The sequence below is a fragment of the Gossypium raimondii genome, chromosome 10 (genome assembly GCF_025698545.1).
Source record: "Gossypium raimondii isolate GPD5lz chromosome 10, ASM2569854v1, whole genome shotgun sequence".
In the NCBI taxonomy this organism is placed as follows: Eukaryota; Viridiplantae; Streptophyta; class Magnoliopsida; order Malvales; family Malvaceae; genus Gossypium; species Gossypium raimondii.
In genome coordinates this window covers 39,980,964-40,006,399 of record NC_068574.1, presented here as the reverse complement: position 1 = coordinate 40,006,399, position 25,436 = coordinate 39,980,964, and the positions used below count along the sequence as shown (strand labels likewise).

Sequence of the window (25,436 nt, the reverse complement as noted above, 5' to 3'; positions counted from 1 at the left end):
TGTCTGGGACATGGCATTGGCATCATTGAGATTATGAGAGGTCTCATGTAAGACCATGTTTGGGACATGGTGTTGGCACCGAGATGAGAGGTCCCATGTAAGACCATGTCTAGGACATGGCGTTGGCACTGAGATGAGAGGTCCCATGTAAGACGATGTCTAGGACATGGCGTTGGCACTGAGATGAGAGGTCCCACGTAAGACCATGTCTGGGACATGGCATGGGCACCTATATGAGAACTCTCATGTAAGACCATATCTGGGATATGGCATTGGCAGTACAAGAAACATCCCATGTAAGACTATGTCTGGGACATAGCTTTGGCATGTTATATTCAGACAGGAGACCCGAGTATCCTTAGTATTCCAAGTGATTCAACGGGCTAATAAATAGACGATGTTACATGAAAGTTCAGGTAAAAGCCTAATAGACAAGTTTAGGTGAGTTAATCAGATTAAGAGTATCTCAGTTATCAATTGAGAAAAGAAATTTCAGCAACGAAGGAGTAAGTTAAGCAAGCAAGTAAGTAAATGAGTAAGTAAGTAAAGAAGAAAGTAAAGATCTTAATGCTTAATAAAAATTTATGAATATAATTGTTTATGATAAATGTTGTTATTTATTTACTTGTAAACTTACTAAGCTTTATGCTTATTTCTTTTATTTCTTTTTCTTTCATATAGTATTATCAAGTATAGTCGGGATCTTAAAGACGTCGGAGAGTGTTCACACTATCGACCACCACAACTCGGTATTTTAAGACGATAAATGTTTTGAGCTATGGCATGTATAGGGACTTGGTCATTTCGATTGTATATTCTTAAGATATGACCAAAAGATGATATGTAAATATTTGATGATGAATAGTTATTAAAATGGCTAAGTATGAAGGTGTTTGTTGTTATAAATGTCTAGGTGATAAATTATGCATAGAAATCATGAAAAAGTAAAAATTGGTAGTGAATTAGTTTTGAGACAGCAGTAGTGACGTGATTTTGAAAAATCACCAACGATAGTATAAATTGAATTAGAGAGTGGATGAGATATAGAATTAAATCTTACTGAGTCTATTTTCATAGAAAAATAACGGTGTAGACAAAGAAATTATGTATTCTGAGATATTTTCATTTTAGTTAGACAAGGTCAAAGTGGTTTTTGGAATCCCCTGTTCTGAATTTGGAAAATCATTAAAAATTGTACAAAAATAGTTGTGAGTTTTAATTTATATTTATAGATTCCTTATTGAGTCTATTTTCTTTAGAAACAAGTTAGAACACTATATGAAGTCTGTACAATGAGATAATTGAATTTTAGTGATGAGAGGTCAGGACAGTCGATTAGTGAAATAGGGGATACTTTAACTAATAAACTGTACTAATTGGCTGAACCAAAAATTCTAAAACATTTATGGTAAAAAGATATATGAGTCTAGTTTCAGGAAAAATTTACGGATCTAAATTTCGAGTTTCGTAGCTCGAGTTATAATTGATTGAGTGACTACTGCGCAGGTGGATAGCCTTATTATGAACAGTGAAATAACTTTTAAAAGTAAATTTTTATGCCCCGAACTTTTAGGTTAAGTCAAGTAACGCCTCATACTCGACTCCGGCAACGGTCTCGGGTAAGGGGTGTTACACATTACGTAAGATTTTATCATTATTTTATTTATTAAACCCACAAACCATCCACTATATGCTCTAATGGTCTAATTTCCATTTAAAAACATTGATTTAATTACTAAATAAGTCCTTTTAAGTTTTGTGAAATTAAAATTTATAATACTTAAACTTTGATCTCTTTTACGATTTAGTCCTTTTTCCTTAATTAGTCACTAATTAGACAAAATTACTTATCCAAATTTAAATTCACCTATATAGTAACTTTGTAAATATATAATAAACATATTTACAAGCTTGATTTACGGAAACAAAGTCTCAATACGTCATTTTCCAACACTACACTTGTACCTTAACTAACTATCCAATTAACAAATTCGTCATACTGAAATTCAATGTAACATTATAATTATCTCATAAATATTAATTAATAATATTTACTGACTCAATTATCGAAAAACGGGGTTCTAAAACCACCATTTTTGACACCACTAAAAATTGGGATATTACTAAAACTATTTTTGGTTCTGTGTTTGATTCGAATTGTTCGAGCCCATGCTCGAAGTAGTTCGTGTTACAAGAATAATGGAGAAGGCCATAGTAATCTCGTACAAACCATGGATCAACTCCTGATGGCCCAAAGATTTGCACCAAAGTAATATCAGAAGCAAAACCACGAGACCCTTATGCTCTAGAAGCAATATGAGGAGTTCCAAGCATCCACAAGTCACTCTATAAGTTCGAGATTAGACCTCTCCAAGCACCAAAGCCCTCAAATGTTTAACCTGGGACTTCAATCTTGTGAACTCCCTTTATCAACTGTAGTTTTGTCTTTTCTTTGAGAACCCAGGCAAAGGTGGTAAGGTCCCTCCATTTTAGTGGAGTACGCAAACCACTTATAAGACCTTTTTATATAACTTTTACATAATTGTAAAATAATATGATAAGGAATGATGCAGATGAATACGGAAGTGGATCGTAAAGTTTGTCAAAGTTACAGATTTGACTTAAGGCTCTAGACGTTAAAAAAAAACTTGGATTCTGACACAACCTGAAATGCAAACGAATCCAAGTCAGGTAAAAATAAAGAAAAAAATTAAAAATCAATAACTAAGATGAATAAAATAGGATAATGAAATCTAAGATTAGAATAAATAAAGAAGAAAATAAAGAATATAGATGGAAAGTGTAACGCCCAAAAAATCAAAGTAATTATTTTTGTATGTTTGTTACACAATTGACTGTCTGCTTTAGTGGTTAAGTGCCTTGGGTGTGTTTGAGAAGTCTTGGATTCAAGCCTTGGCTTGGGCAAAATTTTTGTTTTTAATTGAATAAACCCCTATCCCTAGTTTGTAGACTTAAAAAATAAATGCTGATAAAATATGTCAGAATGGGTATGTTGTCTGGTGGTTAAGTGGAGTGTTGGTTATGTTTGAGGTCTTGACTGTGAATCCTGGTGCAAACAAGGGATTTATTTTCCTGCTTGTGACATGTGAGAGGTTGAGTTCGACTAAAATTCTGAGTAGTGGGAAGGTTGGAGTGATTTTAGGAGAAGATTATGGGATTGGGGAGGTTATCTCGATTTGGTGGGATGTAGAATTCGGCTCCCTCCCCTCATTTATTCCCAATTTCAGTTTTGATAGAGTCTTTTCTTTCAATTTGCTGTCGCCACACCCTCTTAGTTCTCTCTACCAATTTTCTATTTTCCATCCCTATCGATTCATTCTTATTTTGCTAATTTACTCTTCTCAGTTTCTTTCTGTTTTCTCGAAAGCTTTTTCCGAATATTGCTAGGTGTGCAATCGCTATATCATTTTTTCTTTCGGCTTTGTCTCTCCTTATGACAGACGTTCTTCCCTCCTCCTTTACCGATTCTTTTTCTTTTTCTGCTTTCCTCTTTATGCGTCTCTTACTTTCCTCATTGCTGCTGTTCTTTGCATTCCTGCTCTCTACCGAATTATGCTCACATTGGTCTCTTTCTTTTTGGTTTTATTTTTTAAAAATTGACCATCCCTTTCGCGCGATTCTGCGTTTTCAGTAAGTTGATTATTCGATTTGGTTCAGACTGTTCATGTGAATAACTATTGATAGGGGTTTCGGCTGGAATGTAAGTATTAACCAAAGAGATAGTGATCTTTTTTTTTTCCAACGATTTGAGGGTGTAGGGCATCGGTTGCTCAAACAAGGTAACTGGTTGTCGACCAAGTGGATAAGTGATTTGGATGGGGTTCGTTTTAATTTCATTTGGCATGCAATTAATCGAGCATTTATGGTTGAATATAGGTTTTGGAGTGCTCGTGGATAGTGTGTGCGCTTTTCATAAAAAGGTGTGTAAACCCTACCCAAAACGTAAACCGGAAAAAGCCAAAAATTATGGCAAATGACGCTACACGAGCGTGCATTCGCTCGTGTGGTAAACTGAATGCATAAAATGTGGGCATTAGACTGTTGCGGTCACCATGAGCGATTTCATGGTCTTAGGCCGTTTTGGGCCACGATGGGCTGAAATGGGTTGTGTGGGCCAACGGGCTTGTAGACCCCACACGGGTAAACCACACGAGGGTGTGGAATAAATTGGGCCAAACTGTGTAAATTCATGACCGAGACCAAATTCTGGGCTATGTGGGCTACACGAGTGTGTGGGCCCGTATTATGGGCCTTGGGCCCAGATTCACTGTTGACTTTTAAGGTTGCGCGGGTTACCCGAGACCTACTGATGGGTCGGTATGTAGACCTAGACTCCCAAACTAATATAAAATGACTTTTATGCCCTCACGTAGTAAAATGACTGTTATGCCCCTATGTTATAAAATGATTGTATGCTTTATGTTATGTATGACTGTATATAAGCATGCCACGATATATATATGTTGCATACATGTATGATATGTTTCATGGTAATGGGATTATTATGATTGGAGGAAGTGTCTCAGATCGGGCAACTCTCATCAAAATACTTGTTTAGTCATAATCGATGCCAATTTTGGAATGTAGGGATGGGTGGATGATATTATCCCCACATGGAGTGTTGGGCTGGACAGAGTGGAGTGTAGAGGCTGGTTGGGTAGGATTTCTGATTGCATATCTGAACTATTACTGTCATTGTAATGGGCTAAGGCCCACACTGATATTGTAATGGGCAAAGGCCCAACTGAACTGAACTGTTATTGAATTGGGCTTAAGCCCAGACTGTAAATGCATTGCCTATTTGCTTATATGGGGTTACATACTGAGTTTTCGTAAACTCACCCCTCTGTTTGTCTTACAAGTATTCCCCAATCTTAGGGACCATTGCTTCAAAGGACTCGGAGGTGGCCACACAACCGTACCTGCTTTTATTTTTGACTTTTTATTCATAAGAAATTTATTTTGGGTATTTGTTCTGTAATAAGGCCTCTTTAAATTTTTCTTTAAAACTTTTTCATTTGGGGATTTTACTTTTTTAATTCATATCTTATAGAAGTAGGACGCGAATTTTCAAAAGATGTATATTTTTTTTAAAACACCAAGTTTTCGTACCATAAAATAAAAGCTTCTGCATCAAACAATGTTCTAAATACAGTAACAAACTAATATGAGCAACAAACTGGTAAAGACAACTTGGGTTTCAATAAACGAGAATTAGTATAGAGCGGGTTTTTTTCTTTGAAACTATGTTTTCGAAAAACACTTCAATGTGATATCGCCAGATTCGGCCATAACGTCTAGGCCGAGTTTGGGGTGTTACATTTAGTAGTATCAGAGCAATGTTCAAACCTCGACTGTGGTTTTTGAGTTTCTTCTAAAACTTGAAATTTTTAAAAAGAACTGTTTTAAATGATTTGGAAGTATTTTGAAATTTTTATACTGAATGTGTGGTACACCGAGTCTCCGACGCCAATTCTGTAAGTTCTCTAAAATTGTTATCTGTTTAAAACTAAAACTACTATAGATAGACCGTACTGAAACACTTAGGTTAGTGTATACTGATACTGTAGTAAAATAGATAAACACTGAAAGATACTGCGTCGTACGAAAACAAACTCTGAACTACTGAAACTGTTTTCATAAGATATTTGCTAATAACTATTGAACTGTAAACTGATTCATAAAACTTTTAATTCAGACAAACGCGACTAGACGATGAGCGCACGAGGTACTCGCGGAAAGAGGTACTAGAGGCCGAGGTAGAGGCCGTAGAGGGGCACGAGCTGAGTCCTCTTCACTGGGTAGTATGCCAAATCTAGACACTAGTGAGATATCGAAGTCGCCTGTCACTGAGACTGGGTCACAAGACCGAACGGCTGGGGATGACGCACTATCTCAGGCCATGTTAAGGATTTTAGAGAGGGTCGCTAGGACCAATGCTTGTATTGTGAGCCGTGGGTCGGTTACAGAGCGACTCTGGTCTAACGGAGCTGAGATTTTTAGGGGTATTGTTGGAGTTGCCCCTAACGTTGTTGAATATTAGATTGAGGCCACAGAGAGGATCATGGATAACCTCGATTGCACCCCCGAACAGAAACTAAAAAGAGTCGTGTCATTGTTACGAGACGAAGCTTATCAGTGGTGGCTTACAGTTAAAGAGGGTACTTAGGCTAACCGACTGATATGGGAATTCTTTAAAACTGCATTTCAAGGGAAGTATGTGGGCACTAGTTATGTGGATGCCCGGAGAAGGGAGTTTTTGAATCTAACTCAGGGGAAAAATCAGTGGCTGAGTATGAAACTAATTTTTTACGATTAAGCTACTATGCAAGTGGGATGGTGGCAACCGATTATGAGCGGTGTGTTCGGTTCAAAGACGGCCTCAGAGATAGTCTGAGAGTTTTGATAGCTCCACAGAGGGAGTGAGATTTTGCCACACTAGTCGAAAAGGCGAAGATCATCAAGGAGGTGAAACGTACTGAGCGTCTGAACAGAGAAAAATGTAGGAATAAGAGGGATTCAGAGCCCTCGAATTTCGTTCAGAGGCCAAAGAAAAAGGCTAGAGTAGATGGGCCGGTCAGTGTTGGGGCCCCTATTGCTGCTACTCGATCGCAGACATGTGTTGACTGTGGTAGACACCATCAGCGCGAGTGCTGGAAAAGAATTGGGGCATGTTTAAGGGGCAGATCATTAGAGCACCGTATCAAAGACTATCCATGAAGGCCCGAGCAGATGTAAGTTACAGGTCGGGGTACTGTTCAACCGCTAAAAGGTGTTCAGTAGCCACTGAGAGGCCGTGGCCAAGCCAAAGATAGGAATGGTATGGGCCGTGGTCGTGGAGTACCGGGCGGAGGTGCTGGCCATACTAAGGTGAGGCAGCCAACTTTGGTTTATGCTGCACGTCGCAGAGTGGACGGAGACACCCCAGATGTTATTACTGGTACATTTTTTATCTATAATGTACCTTATACTTCACTGATTGATGTTGGGTCTACGCATTCATATATAGTATGCTCAGTGTCTGAGACTTTGGGTTTAATGGTTTAAACCACTGCGAGTGAAATTACTGTGTTGAGTCCTTTAGGACAGTCAGTTAAGGTGAACAAATTGTTCAGAGATGTCCCGTTGGAGGTTCAAGGAACCATCTTTTTGGTAGATCTAATGGAACTTCCTTTTGGAGAATTCAACTTAATACTGCGCATGGACTGGCTGGTTAAGCATCAAGTGAATTTAGACTGTGCTACTAAATGGGTGGTACTAAAAACTATGGTGCTAATAGGGGAACATCGGAATTATCTGTCAAATGTGATTTCTACCCTGAGGGCCGAAAAGTTGGTTCGTAAAGGTTGTGAGGCGTATGTAGCCTACATCAATGATGTTGATTCTAAGGTTCCGTCTGTTAAAAATATCAGAACAATCAAGGATTTTCTGGATGTTTTCCTCGATAAACTACCTGGACTACCTCCAAACCGTGAAGTTGAATTTGGGATTGAGCTCCTACCGGGTACAGCTCTGGTGTCCATCACTCCCTATAGAATGGCACCGAATGAGATAGTAGAGCTTAAGGCTCAGATTCAAGAGTTACTGGATCGAGGGTTCATTCGCCCTAGTGTGTCTCCATGGAGAGCACCAGTTTTATTTGTGAAAAAGAAAGATGGATCCATGCGAATGTGCATTGATTATCGGCAACTGAATAAACTTTTTATTAAGAACAAGTATCCCTTGCCAAGGATTGATGATCTATTCGACCAGTTTCGAGGAGCTTTGGTCTTCTCTAATATTAATCTCCGATTATAGTATCATCAACTGAGAGTCAAAGAGGCTGATGTTCACAAGACAGCGTTTAGAACTTGTTATGGTCATTATAAGTTCCTTGTGATGCCTTTTGGACTGACGAATGCACCGACAGCTTTTTGTATCTGATGAACCGAGTGTTCCAACCTTATTTGGATCAGTTCGTAGTGGTTTTTATAGATGACATCTTGGTGTATTCGAGAACTGAGGATGAACATGAAGCACATCTCAGAGTGGTTCTACAAATTCTACGAGAGAAACAACTATACGCCAAGTTCAGTAAATGTGAGTTCTGGTTACGTGAAGTAACATTTCTGGGCCATGTGGTATCTATAGAGGGGATTAGAGTTGATCTTCTGAAAATTGGAGCTGTTCTGGATTGGAAGTCGTCTAAGACGGTATCTGAGATTCGAAGTTTTCTGGGTCTAGCAGGGTATTATAGACATTTTGTTGAGGGGTTTTCGTTGATTGCTGCACCTCTGACTAAACTGTTGCATAAAGGGGTACTGTTTGTCTGGACTGGTAAGCAGCAAGAGAGTTTTGAGAAACTTAAGAAGGTTCTGACGGAGGCTCCTGTCTTAACACAGCCAGAGTCTGGGAAAGAATTCATTGTCTACAGTAATGCTTCACATGTCAGTTTAGGATGTGTATTGATGCTAGAAGGTAAGGTGGTAGCGTACGCCTTTCATCAGCTTCAAACTCATGAGGTGAATTATCTGACGCATGGCTTGGACTTGGCCGCAGTGGTTTTTGCACTAAAGATCTGGAGGCATTACTTGTACAGTGAGAAGTGTATCATTTACACTGATCACAAGAGCCTTAAGTACCTCTTCACTTAGAAGAAGCTGAATCTTAGGTAGCATAGATGGATTGAGCTGCTTAAGGACTATGGAATACCACCCTGGTAAGGCTAATGTGGTAGCCGGCGCATTGAGCCGTAGAGCTATGACTGACCTGAGGGTGATGTTTGCTCGCCTCAGTCTATTTGATGATGGTAGTCTGTTGGCTGAACTACAAGTTAAACCGACGTGGATAGAGCAGATTAAGGGTAAGCAGAAAGATGATAAGTCGTTGGGACTTCGTTTTTGACATGTTAAGAGTGTGAAAACTTCAGATTTTGAACTGAATAGCGAAGGGGTACTGTGTTTTCGTGGGAGAGTTTGTGTACCAAGGGATACTGAACTGAGGCAGTCTATACTGCGAGAGGTGCATAGTATCCCTTATGCTATGCATCCTGGCAGGAATAAAATTTATAGAGACCTTTGTGAGTTATATTGATGGCCAGGTCTTAAGCATGAACTTGCCGACTTTGTGGGTAAGTGTCTAACTTACCAGCAAATGAAGGTTGAACATCAGTTACCTTCAGGGTTGCTACAGCCAGTTAAAATTCCACTTGGGAAGTGGGAGAGGGTAACTATAGACTTCGTTAGTAGGCTGCCCCTAACGCTTACTGAGAAGGATGCGATATGGGTCGTTGTGGATCGGTTGACCAAGTCAGCCATTTCATACCAGTTCGTACTGATTACTCTTTGCATAAGCTAGCTAAACTGTATATGGCTGAAATAGTGAGACTGTATAGGGTACCAGTTTCCATAATATCAGATAGAGATCCTCGCTTCACATCTCAGTTCTGGAAGAAGCTACACGAGGCTTTGGGTACAAGACTGGACTTTAGTATTGCGTTTCACCCCCAGACAGATGGTCAATCGGAAAGGGTGATTCAAATACTAGAAGATATGTTAATGTGTTGTGTAATTGATTTCCGAGGCTCTTGAGAAGACTATTTGCCTTTGGCAGATTTTGCTTATAACAATAGCTACCAGTCTAGCATACAGATGGCACCTTACGAGGCATTATACAGTCGTAGGTGTCATACTTCTTTGTGTTGGACTGAGTTAGGCGAGCGGCGTATTTTGGGACCTGAATTGATTTCTTATACTGAGGATAAAGTTAGATTAATTCGGGATTGACTGAAGGCGGCATCTGACAGACAGAATTCGTATGCGGATTTGAAGCACAAGGAGATTGAGTATTCTGTGGGGGACTTCGTCTTTCTTAACGTCTCGCCATGGAAGAACATACTAAGATTTGGATGGAATGGCAAGTTGAGCCCTAGGTTTCTTAGGACTTATCGAATACTGAAATGTGTAGGACCGGTTGCCTACCAACTTGAGTTACCCCCAGAGTTGGATCAGATTCATGATGTGTTTCGCGTCTCTATGCTGAGGCGTTATCGCTTTGATCCCACACACGTGATTTTGACTGAGGAGATTGAGGTTAGATCGGACCTGACTTTTGAGGAGGAACCGATTCAGATTTTAGATCGTGATGTGAAAATTCTGAGGAAGAAGTCTATTCCACTGGTTAAGGTGCTTTGGCGCAATCACAGCTCAGAAGAGGCCACATGGGAAACCGAAGAGGCGATGCGACAACAATACCCTCATCTGTTTTCATCAGGTAAATTTTGAGGCCAAAATTTTCTTTTAGGGGGGTAGAGTTGTAACGCCCCAAAAATCCAAGTAATTATTTTTGTATGTTTGTAACACAACTGACTGTCTGCTTTAGCGGTTAAGTGCCTTGGGTGTGTCTGAGAAGTCTTGGGTTCAAGCCTTGGCTTGGGCAAAATTTTTGTTTTTAATTAAATAAACCCATATCCCTAGTCTGTAGACTTAAAAAATAAATGCTGATAAAATATGTTAGAATGGGCCTGCAACGAAGAAGTTGAGTCTTGTCTTTAACTGCTAGGATTTGAATCTCGTAATTGTTGAGGGAAACTAAGCCCATCTCTATTATGGTCTTTGAATTGGACTGAGTTGCTCGTATCATAATATGTACCAATAGCTTTTATCACTGACCTTAATAACTTAGGTAATACATTATACATTATTTTTGTTTCTACTTTCATAATGTCATTGGTTAGTTTAAATAGTTAATTTTGTTAAATATTTTGATTAAATTATTAATGTATTTTTTAATAACATAATTCCAAAAAAAAATATTTTCTTATAATTAGTCCAAATTAGTTCTTTTAAGAAAAAAATCCACATTGACATTTTAGCCTAAATTGTAATAGCCTGAAAGTTAGTGGTGCCGAAAATAATGGTTTCGAAACTCCATTCTCAAATGATTGCATCTGTAAATATTATTAATTAATTTAACGAGTTAATTATAGTATTATATTGAATTGTGGTATGATGAATTTGTTAATTGGATATTTAGTTAAGGTACAAGTGTTTGGACCCTAAAGTCAGTGGTGTTGGAAAATGAGGTATCAGGACCTTGATTCCATAAACCGAGCCCGTAATTATTTTTGTTAAATATATACATTGTTTTATAGGTGAATTAAATTAATTGAAGGACCAATTGAGGAATTGGACCCTTTTTAATTATTTAAATGGTGATGGGTGATGTTGGAATCCACTCACGTTGGATAATCATGTGTAAAACTTAAATTAATTAAAGATTAAGTAAATAAAGATAGGTTAATTAACTTTTAAGTTTAGTATAAAAGTTAAATGGTGGAGTTGTCAACCTTATTTGTCATCTTCTTCACCAAATATTCATAAGAAACATAGGGAGCTAGGGTTCATAAATTTCAAACTTTCAGCAATTATAAGGTATGCTTAATAAAGTCTTTTTCTTGAAATCTTTTATGTTTTTGAGGTTGTGGGGCTTGATTTAGCTAGCTCTTGTACCAATTTGTAAAATTGATAAAGTTTTCAAAAGTTTCCATTGTTGAATACTTAGTGAAATTGGTGTTAATTGATTAGGTTTTAAGCTTAGATATGCAAAAGGACTAATTTGTAAAGTTTAATTATTAGTTTTGAACATAGGGACTAAAGTGTAAATATTTCAAAATTAATATGAAATTTCTATAATTATAGGCATTAGAGGGTCTTAGAAGGATGCCATTGAGATTGATTTTGAAATCGAAGCTCAAATTTGATAGATATGGTAATTGAGATTTTAAGGACTAGATTGAATAAAATGTAAAATTGTGGAATTCAAAAGATGAAATTGAATTGTTACATTCTTATAATATTCTGTTATAAGATAATTGGAATTGATAAGTTGAAATGAATTATTATAGATTGAGATCTGAATCAATTAAAAGATAATCAAGAAAAAGAGAAATTGCAAATTAGTCCCCGACACCTTGTCTATTGTCATTTTTGTCGATAGTTTCATATGGGTCTTACTATGTTATTTTATGTTATGTTTGAATTATATTATAATGTCTATTAATTTAGGTTAATTGTAATTTCAATGATTTTGGCATTGAATGTACTAAATTGTAAAATTTGAAATATATGGTTAACATGAATTGATATATGGCATCGAATGATGTGAAATTTTTATAAGATTGGAAGATGTGTATATGATTATGTTATAAGGTTAAGATGTATATGAATTACTATTCGATATATGAAAAGTGTGTATATGACTACAGAGCTTAAAATGATATGGAAAAGAAAAATGGGTATTTTGATCAGGGATTAATATGATGCTTGAAATCCAACATATGTCACGGATTATCTAAAACTAGTGTTAGTAGCATTATACTAAGCTAGTGTTAGCAACCCAAATACGTCAACTTTTATGAACAAATGGGTGTCGTGATCAGGGAATAATTTGATGGTTTGAGGTCCAATGTTTGTTGCAAATTCTTTGAAGCTACTGTTAGCAACATCAAACCAAGCTAATGTTAGCAACCCTGATTCGAAGCTAGTGTTAGCAGCCTAAATATGTTAGTTTATGTGAATAAATAAATCTCATGTATCTAGGTTCAATTTACTAGGGTTCTCGAGGCGAAAACAGAAATAAAGACGATAATTAAACGAAAATGAAAAGATAGAAATGGAAATGGTACTATATAGAAGCAAAATGGTTGGAATGAAAATATATATATGAATGAAATTATATGCATATGTTATAAGTTGAATAAGATTTTATTTATATATGTCATATGATGGAATTTTAAATGTCTATATGATTGTGATATAAGCTCATGACATGAAATTGAACTAACTTATTTGATGTATTTGTTGAATGTACATGAAAGTGTAAGATGCCAAAGGAATGTCATGTTTGTACCACTATATTTCAATTGCTAAATTGTTGTAATGTCGACGTAAGTTAAGTAAATTTCATATGGACTTACTAAGCATTCAAAATGCTTACCTGTTGTCTTCCTTTTCTTTGTAGATTGTCGGTTTGCGGAACATGTCGGTTGGATCACCTCGAAGCTCACACTATCCAGTCATCTATTGGTAGAGTTTTGATTGTTTTAAGTCCGGTTATGTGGCATGTACATAGGTGTTTATATATGTTAGGTTGGTTTGTTAACATAAAATGAATCTAACTAATGCTTGATATTGGAAAAGCTATTACTTATATGTATATATATATGTATGATTAGGTAAGGTGTTAAGACTTTAAATGTGGTGATTAAGTGGCATGTTGAATGTTAAATGGCATGTTTAATGATGATATGGAATGGTTAACTATGTAGTTTAATGGTTTAAGTTGGTATAAGTTAAATTGAAATGATTTAGTGCCAAATTGGGCATATTGGATTGATTGATTTGGTAACGGTTATATGCAATGTTTGAAATGCAATTTGGTGTACTTTCTATGTAGGTTATTTTATGCATTTATGCACCAAATCAAGTGTTTGGAGGGGTGAGCAAAACTCAATTCGATTCGATTCGATTCGATTCGAAAAAATTAAAAATTTTCAAATTTTGAGTTAATCGAACCGAGTTATTTGAATTATTCGAATAAACTCGAATAACTCAAATTGGGTTTCGAGTGCAAGTCGAGTTGAATTTCACAATTCAAATAACTCAAATAATTTGAATAATAGATTAATGTAAATACCCTTTTGGTTTCTGTCAACTTTGAAAATAAGCAAATTGATCTCTCTCACAACAAAATTACAAAAAAATTTAAAATATTTATAAAAATTTCAAAATTTATATTTTAAAAAATTAAAAAATTCTAAAAAATTCTAAAATATATACAAAAAAAGTTAAAATTTTAAAACTTTTCTAAAATAATAATTTTGGGACCTAATTAATTATTCAAATTTATCATACTTAAGTATCTTCTTTTTTTTTTGCTTGCAATTTTTTTCAAATATATACGGTTTCAAATTTATATGCTTTAACATGGAATTAGTTATACTGTAACAATATTATTATTTGACATGTTTATATTTTTTTTACTTTAACTTGAACAATTTCACTCGATTCGATTCGAAAAAATTTCAAATTGAGTTAGGATGATAAAATAGGACTCGTGAACTCGATTAACTCAAAACTTTTTTCACTCAATTCGACTTGATTCGATCGAATGCTCACCCCTAGGTACCAAGTGGCCTAATTTTTACCAAAAACAACCCATGTCAAGACAAGCAACTCTCCTCGTCGCAACATCAGCCGGCAGAATGTGACATCCTGATGTCGGGAGGCTGGACGTGCAACGACACATTCTATTTGGTGACGTCACGACGTCAACCCTAAATTTTCAAAACTTTGCAATTTGGTCTTACTTCCTTCTCGGATCAACAAAAGAGCTTTCATAAGCTCGATTAAGACTCGGGTTTAATTGTGAATCATATTATGAATGTGTTTAAGCCGTAAATGTTTGTTTGTTCGATATATTTACTGTATTTTGACGGAAGTTGCTCCAACAACGATTGTAGCATCTCGTAACTCAAACCCGACGATCAGGTTGAGTAAAGGGTGTTACATAAATAGTAAAGGGTGTTAATTATTTGGATTAGCTAATGTTACTATTGTAACAGCCCGATTTCGACTCTAATCGAACATAGTGGTTTCGGGACCACAAGTCCGAGTCAAAAAAATATTTTAATATTATTTTGTGTGTTTATTATGTGTGAATTTAATTGTGTGAAATTTTCGTGTTTTAATTTTGTCGTTTGAGTGATCGATTAAAGAAAAATGACTTAATCGCGTAAAATGAAAAATTGGCTAGTTATTGTGTAAAGTGTTAATTTGCTAATGTCTTGTTAATATGGAGTTCTTAATAGGTAAAAAGCCCATTATTATGTGAGTGGGTGATAATGGTCAAAAATGACCTTATATTATAAGGTTTATATATTTTGTAATAAAGGTTAATATAGTAAACTAATAATTAAATTAACATATGATACAATAAATCAAATTGAAGCCATTATTTTCATTCTTCATTGCCGAAACTTAGAAAAGCAAATAGGGTTTAAAATCTTTGAGATATTCGGTCATCATCAAGCTTAATTCAATGTATGTTTTACTTCGGTTTTTAATAATTTTACGTTTTTAGATCGTTGTTTCGAATACTATTCACCCATGTTTGAATTTTTAATTTTGATGAATATTTTGAGTTGTTTCATTGATGAACATTTGTGTTATGTGATGTTTGATGATGAATAATGAAAGATATATTTTAGATTAATATGTTTTGTATTGGAAATTTTGGTGAAATTGAGTAATTAAAGTTAAATTGTGAAATTAAATTTTTGAGGGACTAAAATGTGAAATAAATGAAATGTGAGGACTTGTATGAACAATAGGTACATTCGGCCCTTGTATGTTGTGAACAAATTTTGTGTATTTTGTATTTTGTAAAAAGTGTAAATGTTAGGGGCAAAATGCTAATTTGCCCATTTATGTATTTTTTTGGACTAAATTGAATGTGTTAATAATTAAACTAGCTCATTTTGAATATATTTGGATCGAGAGCCAAAGAAATCGGAGTTAGATCGGGGAAAAGCCAAAGTAGCTGAATAATCATTCGACTTCGATTTTTCATCGTCCCAGGTAAGTCTAATAGTGAATAAATGTTATTAAATCAGAATATATTTATATATCTATTATATATATTCAATAAGTTGAAATTTATAGTATATAATCTGTAATGAACTTTATTGATTTTGGTATATTGAATTTATTTTATAAATTAGGTGTATGTTAACCAAAGTATACCTTGAGTTCAATAAGTTGATTTAGTAATATAATATATATATACAAGTGGTTCAAGGTATGCTTCAATTATCGTGAACTGAATCTAATGTTATGAATTAAAGATATTTATATATTGTTCAATATATGTGTATATAAATATATAGGGTTTTTGAATTTGATTGAAGTAAGGAAGTTATGAATATATGTATATGAAGTCTCAATATATATATATGTATATAATTGTATAAATTTTGGAATTGATTTAAGGTATGTATGTTATATTGTATATGTGAGTTTGATTATATATATATAAGTATAGGTTTTGAGTTAAATTAAAGATGTGAAATACATACACGAAAATGTATGAGGTTGAAATAGTTGTATGTGTATGTATAAATTCTTGAAATGAATTTAAGGTATCGACTATATATTATTGAATGAATGTGGTTTGAATGGGTATAAATGTATATACAATTATTTGTATTGAGCTAAAAGTATGGATTGTAAGCACAGATGTAACTGGGCTATGGTTTGCCAATTTCTTGAAAGTGTGGTTATTGCTACATGAATTATACATATATATTTTAAACATGTGTAATGCCAATAAGAGTTATATGAGAAATTATTCTCGTATTTGTGATATTCAAGTTCTGTACCTAGCAGGCTTAATGCCGGTGAATTATTCAGACATTGACTTAATGTCTAGCAGCCTTAATGCCGGTGAATTATTTAGACTTAATGTCTAGCAAGCTTAATGCCAGTGTTCTGATTCAAGCTTCCAGCTTAGCAGATTATATGATGATGAATCATTTTGAATAAGTGATATTATTGTCTTAATTGAAATTAGATAATCGCATTGATAAATTGAAATATTATAAAAATGTGGTTGTGAATATTCGATTATATATTTTGTTGTGTCTATGCATTCGCTAAGAGTATTTGATAGGTATATATGGTTTTCATTATATATATATATATATATATACCTTGGATGAGTATATGCATTGAGTATAAGAGTTTGATAAGTTTATTTATGCATTTGGACATATGAGTTGAAGTGAACATAAATTAGGTTAAATATATTTGTGGGAAACATATATGCATTCGGTTATATGTTCGGATGAACATAAATATTTGATTATAAATAAAATGATAATAGAAAAGTAAATGTTAAAATAGTGAGTATATGAGGTGTGGTGTTTAAAATAAATTGGTTTGGAAAATTTTGTAATTCTTTAATTTAATTGTTAAAAACTTACTAAGCTATCAATGGCTTACTGTTTATGTTTGTTTCTGTTTATTTTCCTTGTCTTATAGATTTTTTTTGAAGTTGTTACGAGATCGGGGATCGTCAGAAAAGGTTATCACACTATCGATAGATAATGGTATTTTTAAGTTGAAGTTCCTTTTGAGTCTATGGCATGTATAGTCTAAGACTAAATGAAATTTTTATTTTGTTAGTATAACTGTATTAAAGTCTTGTAAATGTGGCTAAAGTAGTTGTTTTAATTGGTTTTGGTTTGAATGATAAATTAGTCATATTTTGGTTGCAGTTTAGGATTATATAAGACTTGTTATATTTATGCTTGGTTATGTGGTTTGTTTAAGTTAGATTCATATGATTATATATATAGATTATATATATATATAGTACTTATAAATGTTTTAAATGTTGGAATTGAGTTGATCGGGGTTATACAATTGGAAAATTGATCTCATAGGATTAGAAGTTAAATTTATATAATAGTATATATGTTTAAAATGTACTATGAAATGCGTTGTTACCGGTAATAAAATGAAAGACTTTTGTAAATTGATTTAAGTATAATATTTGATAATTATAAATAAATTTGATAAAAAATTTAAATTAGATTTGTATCTATAATATTTGAGATTAAAATAACGTTTGACTTTGCATTTTCGATTGATGTATTTTATGAAATAAAATGTATATATTTATTTTCATAAATCACTTTGTGAATTATGTCTTTGTTTTAATTGTATCCAATTGTGTTATGTCTGATAATACCTCGTAACCCTAATCTGGTGGCAGATACGGGTTAGGGGTGTTACAACTATAATAGTATAGAGATCAAAATTTACCCAAAATGAGCATAGGAATTAAATCTCAATTTTTAACATAGTAAAGGGATCAAAATCATAATATGACAAAAGACAATCTACTCCTAACACAAATTATACCTGTTAAAGTTTTGGTGTGCTCGTTCCATGTAATATTAGAACGAGATCAATTTTAGCTTGGGGCGTAGGTTGTTTTAGGCTCATGGATGTTTAATATTTTCAGCCTACAAACGAATGACATATTTTACAAAACAAGAGTTGATTTTCAACTAGTACTCTTCAACTCATTAATCGATTATCTTCATGAAGTTATAACTTTTATAGGATAAGAATTGAATTCTAATCCATATAACATTAGTGGAATGAATAGTTGATCAAGGGATGTTTATCAAATTTCTCTAAGGGGTTTTTCAAAAGAATTATTTTTTGTTCTAGAAGAGATTATCTTGTAATCTCAAGTTTTTATTTAACGCTATAAATAGATGTCACTTTCCCTAAGGCTACACAATTTGGGGTGTGAAATCGACTAAACTTACTCAAAATACTTGTTACTAGTCTTCATTTATTTTGATGTGTTAAGATTTCTATACTTTTTCCTGGTGTTTATGTACTCCCACGTGTGGGATTGAAAGTGTTAATTGGTGTATATAAGTTGTTTATTGCTTTCTATTGGGGCCACATGAACTTGACTTGTAGAGGGGGTTTTGCACTTTAGCTGATAAAGACGAATTGCTATGGTTGTTTGATTTGGTGATTGAATAAGAGTATATCCTAAGCAATGCTCCATAGACGTAGGACCATTTTGTCTGAACTGTATAAACAAATATTGGTTTTACGTTTATTCTTTCCTTCCTTTATTTCCTCACTCTTTCTATTTTCATTCTATTTATCGTTGCAACAAAATTTGAGCTTAGTCAAATTTTACATATTTCTAGACTAATTTTGTTTCAATTGGTATCAAAGAAAGCTCCAAATTTTATTTGAAGAGAATTTGGTGTTCGCTTTGCAGTAATAAATTCGGTCAATGCTTTGTAGGCTTGTGTGAAAATGTGGTACTACATTTGATGGCTTGAGAGTATATCTTTGGGGCACACCATATTGAGAATTATGTGTCATGTATTGTGCTAAATTTATGGTCGGTAACTTGATAATGATCTTTGTGCTTTTTTTATTGAGCTAATATATGGAAGACCACATAGAAAGGGGGAGGAAATGTGCAGCAAGTGGTCGATGTTGCTAATAGATGTTTGATGCTTATGATGTTAATATGTTATTGTTTATTTATGATTTTGGTGCATGCTTAATTGACTATGTGATGAAGAAGCACATTCATAGAGCGAGTGTTATACCAAGCTTTATTTGATAATATGTTTTGATATAACAAATTAAAATATTTTTGAATAAAAATTAAAGTTGAACAAAGTTGGCAAAAAAATGTATCTTTAAATGAAGTCTAAGAGTTAAAATTTTGAACCTATTACTTTAAACTCCAAAAAAATTTGAATCAACCTTTAAATTAAGTTAAAATGGTTTCAATCAAGTTAGAAATTTTCAATCAAAGTTAAACTATTTTCAAAACAAGTCAGTATAGCTCTAGGCCAAAAAGGATTGATGTTTTTTGACCAAGTATCGATAGTTTCAAAAATATCGGTACCCCTCCAAAAATCGATGCCAAATTGAATTATTTTTTCAAATAATTCAGCTAAGTATGGATCCAGTATCGATATCTCTCATATGGTATCGATAAAATTCCACTGGTATCGATATCTTTAGCTCCAACTGTCATTGAATTTTGCATTAAACGCTAAAAATATCGATATCTTGTTAGCAAGTATCGATACTCGTGGTTGCAAGTGAATTAAATGTTGGTTATGCAAGATGAGTTAAATCAATTTGAGAGAAGTAATGCATGGACCCTAGTTGAAAGGCCTAGTGAAAAATCTACTATAGGTACTAAGTGGGTTTTTAGGATAAGCTAATCAATTTGAGAGAAGTAATGCATGGACCCTAGTTGAAAGGCCTAGTGAAAAATCTACTATAGGTACTAAGTGGGTTTTTAGGATAAGCTAGATGAAAGTGGTAACATAGTGAGGAACAAGGCTAGGCTTGTTGCTCAAGGCTACACTTAAGAGAAAGGAATAGACAATGATGACACATATGCTCCCATAGCTAAAATGGAAGCCATTAGGATACTTTTAGCTTTTGAATGCTTTAATGGTTTCAAATTATTTCAAATGGATGTCAAAAGTGTCTTTTTAAATGGTTTTATTAATGAAGAAGTGTATGTTGAGCAACGACACAGTTTTGAAGATCCAAAATTTCCAAATCATGTTTTTATACTTTCAAAAGCTTTATATGGTTTGAAACAAGCTCCTAGAGTTTGGTATTAAGGACTTTCAAATTTTCTTGTTGAAAAATATTTTTTATAAAAGGAAGGTTGACACAACACTTTTTATTAAGAGAAAAGGAAAATATTTATTAGTAGTACAAATTTATGTTGATGATATCATTTTTGGTGCTACTACTGAAACTCTTTGTGAGGATTTTTCACAGCTAATGCAATGTGAATTTGAGATGAGCATGATGGGAGAACTCTCATTCTTTTTGGGACTACAAATCAAGCAAAGGAATGATGGAATCTTTATCAATCAAGCACAATGGATATGCTCAAGAAGTTTGGGATGGACAATCTCAAACCACAAGCAACACCCATGAGCTCTTCTACAAAACTTGACAAAGATGAAGAAGGTAAATGTGTAGATATAAAACTATATAGGTCAATAATTGGTTCTTTACTTTATTTTATCGTAAGTAGACCCGACATTATGTTTAATGTTTTCTTGTATGCTAGATATCAATCTTGTCCTAAGGAATCTCATTTACAAGCCATTAAGAGGATTTTTAGGTACCTTAGAGACACTCCTAATTTAGGACTTTGGTATCCTAGAGATTCATCCTTTAGTTTGCATGTTTTCTCATATGAGAATTTTGGCGGTTGCAAACTAGATAGGAAGAGCACATCCAGTACTTGTCAATTATTAGGAAACATGTTAATTTCATGGTTTTCAAAGAAACAAAATAGTGTTGCGTTGTCCACCACCGAAGCGGAATGCATTTTCGCTAATAGTTGTTGTGCTTAAGTTTTATGGATGAAATAACAACTTAAGGACTAGGGAATTGACATAGATACTATTCCTATCAAGTGTGACACGACTAGTGCTATTTGTCTCACTAAGAATCCCATCAAACATTCTAAAACTAAGCATACTGAAATAAGACATTATTTCATTAGAGATCATGTCCAAAGAGGTGATGTAGTTCTAGAGCATGTAAAAAATTTGCATCAACTAGCTGATATTTTTACAAAACCTCTACACAAGGAAAGATTTTGGATGCTTATGAGAGAACTAGGTTTGACTACCTTACATTGACTTTGTATTGAATCTTTTCTATGCACTTTGAATGATTTTTTTTTAAAACTTATATATTTTTATGTATTGAAAAGACATGCTTATATGATTTTCATGGCTCTTATATGCAAAAAGATAGGGAATTTAAAGTGTTTGATAAATCTATTTTGACCTTATTTGTCTAGCATGATTTATTTTTGATGTCATTGATCTTGTTAGAATAAACTTTTTTAATTAACTTAGTCAATTTTTTTGAATAAAAGTGTTATGATCTATGAATCGTATGCATCACACTTATTCTTTGCATTTTCATGCATATGAAATTCATTAGAATTCATCTAAGAGTCATTTTAGGACCTTTAGAATACTTTAGGACTTAAAATTTGAGTTTTGGAAATTTTCTACACTTGGAAAATGGATTTGTGATTTTGTATCGATACCATTTTAAAATTATCAATATACTTATAAAATTATCGATACCATCTTAAAAAATATCGATACCTATCGGGTTTTAAGAGTACATGCACCGAGGGTTTCAAAATAGTCTCCAAACCCTAAATTTTTTTACTCTCTATCCGAAAACCCTTTCTTCTAAACCTAAATTTTTTTTCAAACATCTATTTTTTTATATGAAATCTTGACTCCAAAATGTCTTCTAACTCCATTTCATCAAGATTTCAACAACATTGCTTCAAGTTTTTCAACATTTCAACAATTTTGAGGTAAAACCTAAACTTTTCCTATTTTAAGATTTTATGAAATGTTGGTTAAAATATTGAATTGGATGAGTTTTTAGGTTGAATTAGACTCTATAAATTGTGTTTTATTGCAGGGGGTTGCCTATTTCTAACAATTTTCTCAAAAATTTGCTTCAAACCCTCTACCCACCAAGTGTTTGACAAAATTCCTCAACGAAATTTTTTATAGTCTAAGTATGCTTTTAGTGTTTTGTCCTTTACGATGGACCCTAAGAAGCATATTAGAACTGATGCCTCCTCTTCAAATCCCTCTAGTGGAGCTCGATCGTCATTTAATGAGTGTTTTCATTCCAAATCGGAATGAGAACGATTCAATAAGAATTTTGCATCTAAACAAGTTTGGGAGTCTAGGAATCTAGATTTTGCCATGTTAGAATGCATCAATTTTTCTTATCTTCCAATTTTTCGTGGTTGGGGTTGGATTGATTTCTTAGAAATTTCCTCGCCAACTTACATTAATCTTGTTTGAGCTTTTTACTCAAATGGCAAACTCGAACATAATGAGTCCGACGATATCGTCATTGCTATAACATCTTTTTTAATAAACACCCCGATCACCTTACTTTAGATGATTTTGGAAAATTTCTTCATTTGCCTTCTGAAGGCAAATCCAATGAAAAAAGAGCCTACAACTCTACTCTTTATATTGAGTCTGGACATGCATCAGAACTCAATCTCCATGATCGTGTTCTCCATCTTATCATTACTTGGAATTTTGGTCCTATAAAAAAACATGACATGCTTCGCTTCATCGATTATTGGTGGATTGATTCCATTCAATTTGATAGGTGTCCTGACCTCGCTCTTATAATTTTCAATGACATAACTAAGGGTATCGGGAATGCGATGTCTACAAACATTACCTTTCCCCATGGCACTTTTTTGTTATACATTTTTAGGCAACTAGGAATCAACACAAATGGAGACACCCCTATTACTTCAAATCAACCTATTAGTTATGGAGCCCTTCACCATTCTAGTTACCATTTTGATGCTAACTCCGGTAAATGGATAAAGAGTGGACTACTTGTAGCACGTGAAGACAGCGATGCCAAAGGCACTTTTGAGGATGTTCCGGCACCGGAGCCTGTTCCTTCTCCCTAGCATGTTCCTCCATCAGTTGCTCTATCTAAGGCTGCCCATTCTTCTTTCGACGTCAATGTTGTCATCCTTGATGCTCTTCACTCCTTGAGTAATGATCTTTAGGGATTTAGAGATGAGTTTAACACTAGGCTTTCGTTGTTAGAGATGCAAATGGCATCACTTGTAGCTCATTATCCTTCAAACCTTCCATTTTCTCCTAGTAATGACTATTAGTATAGTTATTGCATCTTCATGATATTTTTCATGACATTTGCACTTTTAGTTTATTTATTTCCTATAACTATGTTATATTGAACCTTAATGCTTAATTGGTATTTTAAGATACTTTGATGATTACTTTGCAAATGTTAGTTCACCGTTCTTTATTTTTTAACTTCTATTCTTGAACTAACCATTTTTTCTTCTAAGCTTTATTTTATTTTTGTAATTTTGTATATAACAAAATGGGGAGGAAAGAAAGGTAAATTGTTAATTTTGATTCATTAATGTTTGATATTGTGCTTAATTAATATTATGCAAATTATGTAAATTTAATGACCATTCTTTTCTAAGTAAAATGAATGTCAAATTTTTCATAAAATTCTACTAAGCCTTAAATTGAAAATAACTTTTATAAAGGGAGCAATTTATTCAAAACAAATTATCAAATGTTTTGTTATATCAAAAGGGGAGATTGTTATACCAAGATTTATTTGATAATATGTTTTGATATAACAAATTAAAATATTTTTAAATAAAAGTTAAAGTTGAACAAAATGGCAAAATTGTATCTTTAAATGAAGTCTAAGAGATAAAATTTTGAACCTATTACTTTGAACTCTTAGAAAAAAATTTGAATCAACCTTTAAATCAAGTTAAAATGGTTTCAATCAAGTTAGAATTTTTCAATCAAAGTTAAATTGTTTTTAAAACAAGTCAGTATAGCTCTAGGCCAAAAAGTATAAAGTATTGATAGTTTCCAAAATATCAATACCCCTCCAAAAATCAGTACCAAATTCACATTTTGTTTATCAAACAATTCAGCTAAGTATCGATCCAGTATTGATATTTTTTATATGGTATCGATAAAAGTCCATTGGTATCGATATCTTTAGCTCTAATCGTCATTGAATTTTGCATTTAGTGTTAGGCAGTAAAATGGTTTCCGAAAAATGTTTTCATTGTTTTACGGTGTTTGTTTGGTGGAAAATGAATTCCTACAGGAAAACATTCTCCAAAACACGGGTAAATCTAATGCTTTCATTTTGGAAAGTGTCTTACCGATTTTATTCCTGTAAGACATTTTCCTTTCCTTTAAGTCTCATCATAATGATTAAATAATCGTTCTCCCTTCCTCTATGTCCATCAGCCTTCGCCTCTCCTCTTCATCTCTATCCATTGGCCTCACCTCCTCGTCTGTACCTTGTCATCTCTATTGGCTGACCATCGTCCTTACCAAGTCTACATTTCGAAGAAACCCTAAAATTTGGCTTTCCAGTCCTATCAAGGTATATCACTATTTTCTCATTAAGGTTGCTTCATTCGAAATGGGTTTGTTTAATTTTTAAGTGAATTTACTGAATTTTAGAAAAGCTGTAAAAAACCAATCTAGTTATTTTTTTTAATTGAAGAGGAATTTCACAACAATTTTACTATAGATTAATTTGTAATTTTATTATTTTTAAAGGGACTAAACTGAAATTTTTCATATTTAATGAGGTAAGGCCCTGCCAAACCTCCTAGCTTCTCCTTCGTCCTTAATATATATAAATATAATAGAAATTAAATATTCAACTGTATTTAATCTATTTTTTTTTACAATTTTATATATTACAAATTCGACTAAGAGACTTAATATTCGATATTGATTTATAAAGCTTATGAATATGAACCAAAGAATACTTTCATTACCTAAAGACATCCCCTAGTTGGACGTGTCTATGCCTTTTGCTACTTTTTTGAGATTACATAAAAATGGTCAAATTCCAATTTGGGTCTTTGTACTATGCTCAAGTTTGAGATTCAATATTTATATTTTAATTTTTTATACAATTTTGTTTCTCAATTTTATAATGTCATTAGTTAATTTAAATGCTTTGTTCTAATTAAAATACTAATACTGTTTTTTTTTAAATTTTAATACCATTAAAATTCCTATAGATTCAAATACATTATAATGTCATTTGTTACATGACTATCAAGTGAGTTTTTTTTAATTTCAAAATCTCACACCATTAAATTCAATAAAATTTTAAAGTATTAATAATTCAATTTGAATTTTAAATTAAAAATGAAAATAAAAATATATGAAGTAAAATTTA

At 33.4% G+C, this 25,436-nt stretch overlaps 1 protein-coding gene across 1 annotated transcript; it reads left to right on the top strand.

The window, feature by feature from the left end:
• The first annotated feature begins 8,703 nt into the window (after positions 1–8,703).
• Positions 8,704–10,283, top strand: LOC128033967 (uncharacterized). Its single transcript, XM_052622465.1, has 4 exons — positions 8,704–8,863; positions 9,101–9,308; positions 9,395–9,530; positions 9,792–10,283. The coding sequence occupies exons 1-4, from the start codon at positions 8,704–8,706 to the stop codon at positions 10,281–10,283; spliced, it is 996 nt and encodes a 331-aa protein (XP_052478425.1).
• The last annotated feature ends 15,153 nt before the right edge of the window (positions 10,284–25,436 follow it).

Coding starts and splice junctions, on each gene's coding strand:
- LOC128033967 (XM_052622465.1), top strand. CDS start 8,704: ATGGAATACCACCCTGGTAAGGCTAATGTGGTAGCCGGCGCATTGAGC. Junction 8,864..9,100: donor GTGGATAGAGCAGATTAAGG/GTAAGCAGAAAG, acceptor ATTGATGGCCAG/GTCTTAAGCATGAACTTGCC. Junction 9,309..9,394: donor GTTGTGGATCGGTTGACCAA/GTCAGCCATTTC, acceptor GAGACTGTATAG/GGTACCAGTTTCCATAATAT.